The sequence below is a fragment of the Hydra viridissima genome, unplaced genomic scaffold, assembly GCF_058129835.1.
Source record: "Hydra viridissima isolate aposymbiotic clone 2 unplaced genomic scaffold, HvirCarnegie_v1 scaffold_2, whole genome shotgun sequence".
NCBI lineage: Eukaryota > Metazoa > Cnidaria > Hydrozoa > Anthoathecata > Hydridae > Hydra > Hydra viridissima.
In genome coordinates, this window is record NW_028324301.1 from 20,829,953 (window position 1) to 20,843,066 (window position 13,114).

General features: G+C 31.7%; 2 protein-coding genes across 2 annotated transcripts; both read right to left on the reverse strand.

Annotated features, from left to right (window-relative positions):
* Window positions 1-7,281: 7,281 nt before the first annotated feature.
* LOC145189145 (uncharacterized) lies at window positions 7,282-12,072 on the reverse strand. Its single transcript, XM_090078874.1, has one exon. It carries the CDS (start codon window positions 12,070-12,072, stop codon window positions 7,999-8,001), a length of 4,074 nt encoding a protein of 1,357 aa, XP_089935000.1. The 3' UTR covers window positions 7,282-7,998.
* On the reverse strand, window positions 7,382-7,996 carry LOC149892394 (uncharacterized). The gene has a single exon (XM_090078127.1). It carries the CDS (start codon window positions 7,994-7,996, stop codon window positions 7,382-7,384), a length of 615 nt encoding a protein of 204 aa, XP_089934253.1.
* Window positions 12,073-13,114: the final 1,042 nt, after the last annotated feature.

The following is a 13,114-nucleotide window of genomic DNA, read 5'->3' on the forward strand; positions in this document are numbered from 1 at the left end:
CATGTGCAGGGTAAACCTACAGTTGAGTGATGTAAAATTAATTTATTATTAAACTATTAGCGCTCTCGTTCATAGAGACTTAAGAAATTGTAACTCTTTTGCACTCCAGCATAAAACAAAATTAAATATGTAAAAACACTTAACCGCAAAATTAACGCAACACATACGTTTGGATTTATTTTAATTGTCGCCAATATTATCATATATTTTGACAAAAATATTAAGAATAGAACACATCAACGCAATTATTTCGATGATAATAATAAAATTGACTTTGAGGATGGTGAAATAAAACTAAAACCAAAAATATGGTTCGTTTAACGAAATATAGGGGAAAGGTGCCTATGATGGCATAGCGCCTATGATGGCATACTGGTCATATTTCCAAAAATATTGGTTTTGGTTTATAAGTGATTAGACCAACACGTGTATATTAGTAATTCATTACTTCTGGTGAAAATTCGTCCTTCTGTCGTAAATAATGCTTTTGTAATCAACAAACATAAATTTTCGCATGTGGTTTTGTAGTTTTGATGCCCTCATTTATTTAGGATTACGATTTTATTATAGATCATACAGAAGTGAAATTTTCATGCATTTCATCTGCAGGCTTTGTACATTTACTAGAATACTTATTTTAATGCTGTGTGTAGAATAAGGTAGACACAGCTTGTTTTAATAAACATGATGACTCTTCCCTATGATGGCATACCGAAGAGTTGCCATCATAGGAAAGTCTGCAAAATGAGTTGAAAAAAATGCCTGAAATAAATTTTAATGCGCAGAAAAAGGTGATCAGGCTAAGAAAAAAGATGAAATACAAGAGTTTGAGAAACCAACATATTTGGAAATGAGATCTCCCCCATCAGAAGCTTTCATATGCATTGGATCTTCTGTTTCAGCGAAAGGATAAGATCTACTATACAAACGTTGTGTCCAGTGCCCTTAGTAACCCCTTAAATTAAATTGAAAAGGGCATGAAAACTTGGAAAAACTAGACCTCTGAATACCACTCCGGATATCAAGAATTAAAAGACATGGCAAAAGAAAAAGATAACAAAGAAAAGGAAAAATTTGCTAGAAAAACAAAAAGAAAGACGACGGTTGAAGAAAAATACTGCAGTGAGGAGATTAAAGGAAGTAATAATATAATGGATTTCGAATCTGATACAGCATTTTTGTATTGTTATGAACTTTACTTGCTGTCTTGCTCTAAAGAACCATGGATTTGTTGTCAAAAATGCAGATCTTGGTGTCATTGTTTATGTGCAGGCATAAAGAGAAGTAGAAAAAAATTTATATGTAAACTATGCTTATAGACCAAATATTTATTTTTGATTTTCTTTTTTTGATAAATTGTGTTTTCATTAATAAAAAACAAAAAAAGTCTTGTTTGTCTAATTTCTTTAAAGTGTGCCATCATAGGAACAGTTAGTTGCCTATGATGGCGTACTTGTATTTTTTTTTTAATGGTATAAACTTATAAAAAAGCAAAATAGTAAAAATTCTGAGGTTCATTATTATTCTGCATGCTAGAGGGAAAACAGCCATGTCAAAAATTATTTTTTAAGTTTTCAGGTAATGACTCAGAGAAACGTTAAAGTTAAGTATGCCATCATAGGCACCTTTCCCCTAGTAAAATGATTAATATACTTCTGCACACTAATTTAGCTTAAATTGAAACATTTTTGACTTATTAATAACTAGTGTTACCACCTTTTGAGGTTATTACAGTCTGACAGCGGCGTGGCATACTTTCAATTAGAGATCTGACTCATTTGTAAATAAGAACTGTTCCCAATCATGTATTTACCAATTCATATGCCTCCTTGCAAAAGCCAGTCTGTTTCTTCGGTGGTCTACAGACAATCTGGGACCAGTAACTGCTGCCCGAGGTCGCAAATTTAAAGCACAAAGTCTTCTTCTTATGGTATCGTGACAAACAGCAGTTCCATGAACCTCAGCAAGTTGTATTTGGAGACTTCCTGCAGTAGTGAACCGTTCTTATTGAAGAGTTCAAAGCATTAAAAATCGATCCTCCACGGCATTGGTAGCTCGTCGCCTGCCTCAGCCAAGTCATCTAGCGTGATCATTGGTCTCTACAAACCTTTGTAGAGACCTACCAACTGTTGTATGAGACGCTCCAAATCTTCTACCAAGTTTTCGATTTGCTAATCCTTCATTAGACAAAGTAACAATTGTAACACACTCATCACAACTTAAATTTTTTCTGGAATACTGCATTACAAACAGATGTGTTGCTCAAATCTTTTCTTTGTTGTTGCTCAAAGCTTATCTTTGTCGTTGCTCAAAGCTTATCTTTTCTACTGTTAAGATAACTTAAAACCAATACATACTTTTCTTTTAGAAGTGAAGTTTTATTACAGCAAACCATGCTACAATTTCGAAATTAAATAAAGGAAACGGAACAAAACCAACAAAAGGCGTAACAATAAACATTATTATGATTGTAATTGATAAATCCGGGAAATTCATAATATTTTTCAAAATAAGTCTGAATTTATACGTGGTGTATTAATTTTGCAGTTAAGTGTATTTAGTGTCAGATGGGTTCAGTTGATTGTGGGTTTTTTTGCGATTGCTAACGCTTCACTATGCGTCGCGCTGATAGAAAAAAAGGAAATAGCCTTATAACTAGAGAACTATTTAACATTTTGAAGTAATTTTTTTAACAAAGCATCAATTATGAGATATTGTTTGTTTATACATATATTTATAAAAAAAAGTCCGGTCTTTTTTAAAACCGGTTTCATTCCGGTTTTTTAGTTGGTTTATCCGGACTAATTCGATTTTTGATTAAAAAGATATAAAACCGATAGTTTTTGATATTTTAAACTCTAAATCTGATATATCAATTTATCTTTTTTAGGGGTTACAGGCATTTTTAGTCTCCAACTTATATTTTCATGTTAAATAAAAAAGGAAATAGCAGAAATATTTTATTATAAATAAAAGTGAAATAAATACTCCAGAAGTTCCATTCCCCTCAAATGCAGAATCAAGGTTCTGATGCTAAAATAGGTTTTTAACAATATGTGGCTATGAGAATAGCCTTTTTTTAAAAGTTGCTTATCAATTACAGCTGCATGGTTTAATGATGCTTCCTTGATTTCTTTTCTTAATATGAACCATTACTCTTTGACTTCCTAAAATTATTTAACAACAAACACTAAAATTTTAAAAAGTTTTGTTATTGTAAAAAATAGTATAGTTTAAGATATAAACTATTTATTATAGAAATTATCTATCAAATTCTAATTTTAACAATTTTACATTCAAGAAAAAACTGTATTCACTGTAATAAATGTATATAATTGAAATATAATTAAAATTTTCATTCTAAACATGTCTCAGCAATCTTTATGTGGAGCAAATTTAATATCTACAACAAGCCTTCAAGAATTGCACTATGCATCACTAAGTAGAAATAGGACTTTAGACACATCTTTGAGGAAAACAAAAACATGGCAAAATTGAGTCAATTTGAGGCCAATTGATGCAACTTTTCCTCAAACATAAAAGTTTGGGATTCTTATGCTTCAACTTTTCTAACAATTAGTTTTTTGTTTTTTTTTCAAGCATAAAAAAACATGCTGTGTTGATTATGTGAAAAGATCTCAAAAATATCAGATTGGCTACCACCAGCACCTAAAATGTATCATTAATAAAATTAAACGATAACATTAAATATTTAAATTTAAGATATACGTAGCTTTCTCCAATATTTACCTTAAGAACAGTTATCAGCTTAATCTTCTTGCAGTATAGCCTTAATACCTCTTGCATTTTGTTTTTCTTACAGTATAGGTACATATCAGATGTCATAAATAAATAATTAGCTGTACCCCTAGTATTTTCAGCAAAAGAAGTTAAACGTGCATGACGTACTCATGCAGTTTTGTTGGCTTTGTTCGTGGCTTCAATGGCACTCTCAGACAAAGAACCTATTGGATACTTAAAATATTTAATAAAAGAATGTAATTGAATTGCGTGAAGAAACTATTTACGGCGGATTTGATTGACGTAGTTTATTTGATATGTTGTAAATATAGTTTAAGCGGTTTATTTTATGAGCATATTTGAGATTCTTTGTATAGTATAAATTGAAGGAAAACTTTTTGTAAAGAGAGAATTTTAAGGAGAAGAGAAAATGTAGAGCTGAAACGTTGTGTTCGCTGCGAGAAAACAACAAGCTAACCGGGCACATGATGGAGCCATCTTCGAATAATTAGAACATCTTTGAAAAATACGATGGTATATCCGATGCCGCAATTTGGTCGCAGCGAACCAAAGTTGTTGCAGAGAAGCAACGCGTTGAGTTGACAGTGCTCTTTCCAGTTTTGTTGCGAAGTAATACTTAGTCTTCGATTGTTTGTGAGTAGAAGATAAGAAGGATGTGAAGAGAATCGAAGATGTTTATTTATCGAGTTTTTCCTTCGGATGCCTACGTGGCATGATTTGTGTACGAAGCAGAAGATGAGAGATGAGGAACAAATGGATGTCTCTTTTGCTGATCTAAAACGTTTCTCGTGTTTGGCAGAGTAGCCTGACGAGAGGGTGCGACTGGCGTTGAAGTTGGATTGCCAGAAGCGGTATTTGAGATTTGGATCCGCAAAAGAAACAATTGTTGTGATGTTCCGCAAAGCAAGAGTTGCTTTGAATTAAATGTGATCCCGAAGGATCAAGGAGGAGTGTAATTGAATTGCGTGAAGAAACTATTTACGGCGGATTTGATTGACGTAGTTTATTTGATATGTTGTAAATATAGTTTAAGCGGTTTATTTTATGAGCATATTTGAGATTCTTTGTATAGTATAAATTGAAGGAAAACTTTTTGTAAAGAGAGAATTTTAAGGAGAAGAGAAAATGTAGAGCTGAAACGTTGTGTTCGCTGCGAGAAAACAACAAAGAAACACCATGAACTACCATTCTATGCAAAGACTGTGACATTGGAATGGTTTTTAAAAACTGATCATTAGAAATGAGACCAAACAGACATTCAGATTTCTGCTTGAAAATTTTCACACCCGGTCTTGCTGTTGTACTATTCATATCAATGAGCAGGTCCCTAAATAGTTTCATCATAGTGGTATTCTTCCAGTCACAGATGGATTATTAAAGAATTTTCGTGCAACATTGCCAGTGTTGGATGTACAACTTCCCTTCCTGACAAAAGATACCCTTATTTTTAATTGTATTTTGAATAAGTGCTGGAGTTTTTTTTTTGTTTTCAATAAATTCTTGGCCATTTTTTGCTGCTATTTTTCTTCCTTGTTTCACTGCTGGAAGTTTGCAAGCAGTATTAAAAAAAAACTAACTCCATGCTGAATATCCACAATTGAAGATTTCAATATATTCCAAGTTTCAATATATTTTTGTCTGCATTTTTATCTTTATTCCAAATGGTTTCCAAATTAAACTCCTTAGGACTTGCTTGACATACATGACAGCACTGAGATGCAATATTTTTTAAAGCATTTTTGATACCACAGCATTAAGTGTTTTACCATCATTCATTGTGGTATAAATAGTTGACAAACTTGAATTTATAACAAAAGTATTGTCATGAAGTATAAGTTTACTTTTAATATTCTCTAAAGAAAAAATTTCATTTTGTAAATGTTCAAACTTCTCTTGAATAAAACTAGCAGTCTCTTTGGAAAAACAAAACATAAGATGACGGGTTGCATCTGGACTATTTGGATTACAATTTTTCCATAGTATCTTTTTTCCACTTCTAATCTCCAACAGTACAAACACTTTACTATACACAGTGTAATCATCCACACCTTTCTTCATAGTTACTGCATTCTGAAACTCAGATTGGTCACTCTGACCATCACCACCCACTTTGCAAATAACATGTTATCACGTTCCTCCTGTGCTAAAACTTTAATAGAATTATCTTCATACTCCAAAAGATACTCAAACTCTCTAGAAACTGAATGTTTGATCATATTGAAGAGACTATATTTTACTTCAGTTTCTGAATATTTCACCTGCTCTGGAAATGTATGTGTTAAAAGTTGACGATGAGTGAATCAAGCCATTTTGATAATTTATAAAAACCATCGCAAGGTAAAACTGAATCAAATAAAAACTTACCGTATGTTATTGAACTTCGGAATTTTCATTTACTTCACAGAATTTAGTCGGTTTTTAATAAAACTCACAGTAGTAAAAATGATTTTAAAGCATGAGGTCACAGAGGTCGCCTCAATTTTTTTGCATGGCAGTAAAGTCGATTTGCAGTAGCTATATTTTATTTAAAAAAAACGAGGCGACCTCTGTGACCACATGCTTAAATTAATCAATGTTTAAGAAATCAAAAAATCAGCAAAAAAATGCTATTCAAAAACCTTTTTTTTCTATTTCTTGTTTTACATTCAATTAAATACATTATTATTTTAATTTCGCATAAAAATAATATAGAAATTCTACACTTATCATATATTTTGAAAGGATTTTAACAAAAAAGCGAGTTTTTTAAAACCTTAAAAAAACCCTTAAGATGTCAAAAGTTTAAAAAAACTAAAAATGATTTTTTTTTTATGGAGAATTAAAAATTGAATGCAAAAAGAAAAAACTTAAAAAGTTTAAATATGAAAAATCACTAAAAAATATGTACAAAATCCTATTTCCGCTTAGCGATGCATAGTGCGCTTGTGAACTTTTATTTAACGGAGACCAATCAGTTGTGAAGTATATAAAGGAAAAGCCACTGTGTTAAACTCCCACATTAAAACCATTCCACAGTATCCCCTCTGTCCCAAAGTACTGCTCTGATTTCTATTCTGTCCCAGATTACTGAAAATATACAACAAAATATTACAGAAAATATACATTTTCTTTTATACATTAAAACTATCATTTTTATGAATGAAGAACTTTTGGATGCAATTTTTATAAATAAAATTCGTAATTTTACATTATTCATGAAAAAAATACCCAAAAATCAGGAAAATCGCCGCACCAAATTACTGTTCCGATTTCTAAAAATATTAGAATTTTCAAAAAATTATTCAGAAAAAAACTTTAAATTAAAAAAAATTAAGATAGTAATAATATTTTCAAACATATTTTGCTCCTTGCTGATTGCTTCACATTAGATCGAAATACAAAAAAATATCAACTTGAATTTCCGAAGAAACCCTCTGGAGGGATTATTATATATAGAATCTTAAAAGTGATCTACTAAGCTAAAGGTAAATAGATATCAAATCTACGCGATATATTAACATCAAGGTTATAACTCTAAGCTTCCATTTTACATATTTTCACTTAACAAGAAGCCGTAAATTCGGGCCGTCTTAAAATAATCTACACATAAGTTCCTGGAGGATACAACACTCCCCCGCCTTTAATGTTTGATTACATAAGGAATGTCATTTTCATTTACGAACGTTACTTTAAGTTCATTAATGCCTTCTTTTTGATTCGCGGATTCAACAGGAACAAGTTTATTTATAGGTCTATTTACATGTCTAAAAGATCCATCTCCTTGTGAATACTTTACTGTTGCCGCACGTGAACAACCATCACTTGATATCAAGATTTTTTCGACTTTTGCAGTCTTCCAAAGCGAACGTGATTTTTTATCTTCTTCTATCAAGACAATGTCGCCGACAGTTATTTGTAAGCTACCAATACTTCGTTTAGATTTATGGAACTCCCTCAGTTCTGTTAGGTACTCACTCTTCCATCGTTTTATAAAATGTTCAAGAACTGTTTGGAAATGATTATATCGTTTATTTAACTCATGTTCAATATAACTATCACTATTTACACCATTTAAGTTTAGCTTTCGTCCAAAAACAAGATGATTTGGTGTTAAGGCTTCTACGCAGGGTTCGTTATATACATAGGTTAGGGGTCGATTATTAATTACAGTTTCTATTTCTTGCAACAATGTTAACATTTGTTCAAAGTTTAAACAAGCTTTACCAACGACTTTCTTTAGACATCGTTTTACCATCCTTACCATCCTTTCAAACAGCCCACCCCACCATGGGGCAGCTGACTACTACGAGGAACAAAAATTGGAAATTTAGCTTCTTTTGGAATTGGAGCATTCTGCATTCTTCCACCACATCGAACAATTCCATCGATGACTTGAAGTCCAAGATCTCTTCTGAACTGTTTGTAATTTTTGCTTTTCATGACATCACGTTGTTCATATCGCACCCACAGTATCTTCGCACATTCAATTTCGTTAGCAGATAATGTCGGTGTCATTGTGACATGTGTCTTCTGAACATGACTCTTTAAATTGTTTACAAATCGCAGAATCCAGCCTGTTACTTTGTTCAACTGTTCATAACTACTAAAACGTTCAATACCAATAAACTCAAGATTAATGTTAATGGGGTTGGTGGCAGCTAATAAACACAATTTACTTTCATTATCTTTATGTTCAATTAAATTGTAAGAGGGCCATGGAACTGGAACATCATTAAGATAATCAGGGCCTTTAAACCAAATGTCATGATCAATAATATATTTGAAGGAGCATCCACGGGATATAATGTCAGCAGGATTTCGTGTAGTCTCCACATAATGCCAAAATTGTATAGGAAATAAATCACGAATTTTTATCAATCGATTTTGTACAAATGTCTCATAAGTTTGATTCATATTATTCAACCAATGAAGGCAGATAGTAGAATCAGTCCAACAGAAAATGTCATTAATGTTCAAGTTTTTAAGTTCCTTTCTCACAGCAGACATCAGAGAGGATAATAAACACATTGCTCTTAACTCCAGTCTTGGAATAGTTGATTTATTTACAGGGGCCACTCTAGATTTTGAGGCAATGAGCGAGACAAAACAGTGTGATTCATTAACAATACATCTAAGATAGATACAACAACCAAATGCTTTTAGGCTTGCATCAGCAAAGGCATGAAACTCAAGTTTAATATTTGTGTTGGATAAGTAAGAGTCAGTTAGAATCCATCGAGGCAAAGATAATTTATTTAATGAACGAAAATCTAGTATGATGTCATTCCACTCATCTAAAGCATGTCCAAACAACAAGTCATCCCAAGAAAAATTTTCAACACACAATCTCTGAAAGAAGCACTTACATCTGACAACAACAGGATTAATAAGTCCCATTGGGTCAAAAATACTAGCAATAAATTTCATAACATCCCTTTTTGAAGGAATTTTTTTAACGGTTTCAAGAATGTCTTTAAATGAGTATGTCAATTCATCTAAATCTTTATCCCATGCTTGACCAAGAACTTGAGTTGTATTATTTCGTTCATAATTATTTGAATGAATCTTTTGTTCAAGTTCAACCGAGTTTGATTCAAATTTCCGAAGATTTAAGTTTGCTTCTTGCAAACAATTTCTAGCTTTATTGAAGAACTCTAAGCATTGGTTTAGATCATTGCTTCCAGAGTTTAAATCATCAACATGTAGAGAAAGCAACATCTTTTCAACAAACTCTGGATCAATGTCAGCGTATTTTTGAAGGTGAGTCACTAATGTTGCACTGAGTAGGAATGGTGACGATGTTACGCCAAACAGAACTCTGCATAAACGATATGTAACGATTGGAGATGATAAAAGGTCTTGTCCATTTACAGAATCTAGATTGTCAACCCATAAAAATCGAACAAAATCTCTATCTTTTTCTTTTAAGGATATTTGCAAAAATGCTTTTTCAATGTCTGAGATAAATCCATACTTGTTACATCGAAATCGCAAAAGTACACCAAACAAAGAGGTTGTTAAGCTTGGACCTGCATTTAAACAGTCATTTAAGGATGGTCCATCAATAGTTGCACTAGCATCAAAGACCATGCGAACTTTAGTAGTCGTCTTGTCATCTCTTATTACAGGGCAATGTGGTAGGTAATGTACATCTCCATAACTAATTTCATGATTGTTTACTTTTTCAATGACACCTTGAGTTAACTGTTCTTTTATAATCGCATTGTAGCTTCTAAGCAGTTTGTTGTCTTTGCTGAGTTTTTTAAGTACAGGTACCAGGCGTTTGATACAATAAGTGTAATTATCACTAATTAAATCATGGTTGAGTTTAAATGGTAACCCAACTTCATAGCGATTAGAATATTTATTAAATTGAATTTCGTTTTTAAAGTTCTCATATACTAAGTCGTTAATATCAGATGTTGTTGTTCCTACAGTTCCAGAGTCCCAAAAAGATGACATAGAACTATGAAAAACAGTTTTATCATTACAGAATTCAGAAGCAATTTTCAAAATATGAGAGTGAAGCACACCACAACTATCTGAAATGTCAAAAATATTTCCACTCAATAAAAAACCAACTTTGGATTTCAAAGCAACAGGACCTTCAACACCTCTAATTATCTCATTATCTACAATGGACCAGTAGAAATCAGCACCGATAAGGATGTCAATACGTACATTCCCTTCAGTAAAATGACTGTCTGCCAACTTCAAACCCTTTAAATGGCTATAATTCTCAATAGCAGACTTAATGTTTTGACCATTAATAGGAGCACATATCTCCTTCACAAAACATGAAATGGGAATGCGAGCACCATTCATATCAAGAATACAGAATTGGACCTTATCTAGATTTTCAGTGATACACTGATTTCCAAATGTTTTAATAGATATTTTCTTTTGATTAATAGTTTCTAAATGAAGTCTTTCTCGAATAGAGGGTGAAACATAACTCAATTGGGAGCAACTATCAAATAAAATTCTGCAATTACGTAATTCAGTGGTACTAGATGTTATTGTAACTAAAGCAGTCTGTAACAATACTGAGTTTCCTTTTGATACTCCAGCAACAGATGTTAGTTGGTTGTCTGGTAGTCTGAGCTGATTTTTCTTATCACACATGGCTGAATGATGTCTCTCTGAACATTCATAACACTTTATGCGAGATAAACATTTGGAAGAAATGTGTCCAATACGTAAACAAATGAAGCAACGTTTTTTGTCTTTTGAAATTTTTCTTCTTGCATCTAATTGTGTTACAGACATGCATTGTTGGGATAAATGATCCTTGTCACAGAAAGCAAACTTAAAACTTTCATTTTCATTATGTTTATTGTAAGAAGTACTATTGTTTCTTCTATTGTTATATGTGGAGCTTGAATGCAATGTCTCAATAGATAAGGGTCTTCGATCATAAGCAGAAGCATTCAAAATTGACTTTTCATGAGCTTGAAGTTCAGATTTAAAAATTTCAAGAATTGTTTTTATATCCCAAGAGTCACAGCCTTGAAATTGTCTTGAGATAACGAGATTTAACTCTTCAGGTAATTTTTGCATGAGAATTGGTACAAGCAAGGGACCATACATAGAAGAAGTTATGTCCAAATTCTCTAAACTACGTACTTGAATTTCTAGATTGTCATAGGTTTTTCGAAGTTTTGATACGTCTCTAATATCAGTAACTTTATCTAATGTAAGCAAAGAGGTCATGTGAGCTGATATGAGTAGTTGTTTATTATTGTACCGCTCTTTAAGTAGGTTCATGGCAACATCAAAATTGCTATTGGTTAAAGCAAGACCTTTAATAGTAGAAGATGCCTGTCCTTCAACTAAACTGCGAAGATATGTCAGCTTTTGGATGCCAGATAAATCATTGTTATTGGCAATTGCACATTCAAAGCTCTCATAAAATGACAACCAATTTTCAGGCTGACCATTAAATGGTTTTAGGGTTATTTTTGGTAATTTGACTGAGTATGATTTCGACTGACTAGAAATACTTGTATTTGTATCAGATTTAGAACTATTTACTTTTTCAATAAACTTTGTTATTAATAAAATGTTCTTACGAAAGTAGACACTGAACTCAGTAGAAGTATCTTCCTCAATCTCTAACTCAGCATCGTCCTCAATTTGGTACATAATTTCGTCATTAAACTGTTCAACTTTTTTAAATTTTTCAACTAGCGTATCTTGAAAACTAGACAGACTTTCAACAGCATCTTCAACAGAATCATAAGTGTTAATACAGGAAAAAGCTTTTTCAAACAGTTTTTTAATAGAACTAATATTAGTCGTGCGAAATCGACGTTTATTTGCTAGAGACATTATACAGAAATATGCAAACAGGATTATTCTCAACGATATGCAATAAAGTTGTTAAAGATTTTAAACATGTGACAAACTTTAATCCGTTTAAATCTTTGTAATCACTAATAATACAGCTTTAAAACTCAACATGCAAGTTCAATGTAAATATCTATCTCTCCGTGGGCTCCAATATAGAATCTTAAAAGTGATCTACTAAGCTAAAGGTAAATAGATATCAAATCTACGCGATATATTAACATCAAGGTTATAACTCTAAGCTTCCATTTTACATATTTTCACTTAACAAGAAGCCGTAAATTCGGGCCGTCTTAAAATAATCTACACATAAGTTCCTGGAGGATACAACATTATATACACCTTCCTGATTCAAAATGGTAGTAAATCTAAAAGTTGAAATCAAACTATTTCGTCCGAAAAAAAAAAAAATTCGTTGGAAAATTTTCTTCACTTAGCAAAAAATGTTAAAATGATAGCATTCAAAATTTTTCATTTTCACAGCATAAGTAATGTTTTTCTACATTAAATCATCACCCTAAATTAAATCCAAGCTAATTAATTCACTTTAAGGTGGCTTCACAGGAAATGTTTTTTTTTTTAGTAAAATAACTTAAATCTGTTCTAAAATCAGTTTTATAAATTCAATTTAATGAAAATAACAATAAAATGTAAATGCTTATTGAAAAAAAAAAAAAAAAGAGGACTTTATTTATAAAAAACGCATAAAAAAGCATATATTTATTTATTTTTCAAAACACGATTAAACCAGAATGGCTAATTAAAACAACTCGCAACTTTGCAATATTATTATCTGATATATGAGGTAGAGGATGAACTAAGATCAATATATAAAAACAAAAACATTTCTTTTAAGTCCCTAAAAACTGAAAATTGACTAATTTTTAGGGGGTAGGGTTCAAAAAAAGACTTAGCAAACAATAAATATTCATTCAATTATCAAGATTCTAGTTCATTCTCTACATATATATGTATTGGACAATTAGGGAAAATTTGAAGGTCTAAGCATTTTTTAATGTTGAGA

What these genes read in the sequence shown, in the direction of transcription:
- LOC145189145 (XM_090078874.1), bottom strand. Translation starts at nt 12,072, where the DNA reads ATGTCTCTAGCAAATAAACGTCGATTTCGCACGACTAATATTAGTTCT.
- LOC149892394 (XM_090078127.1), bottom strand. Translation starts at nt 7,996, where the DNA reads ATGGTAAAACGATGTCTAAAGAAAGTCGTTGGTAAAGCTTGTTTAAAC.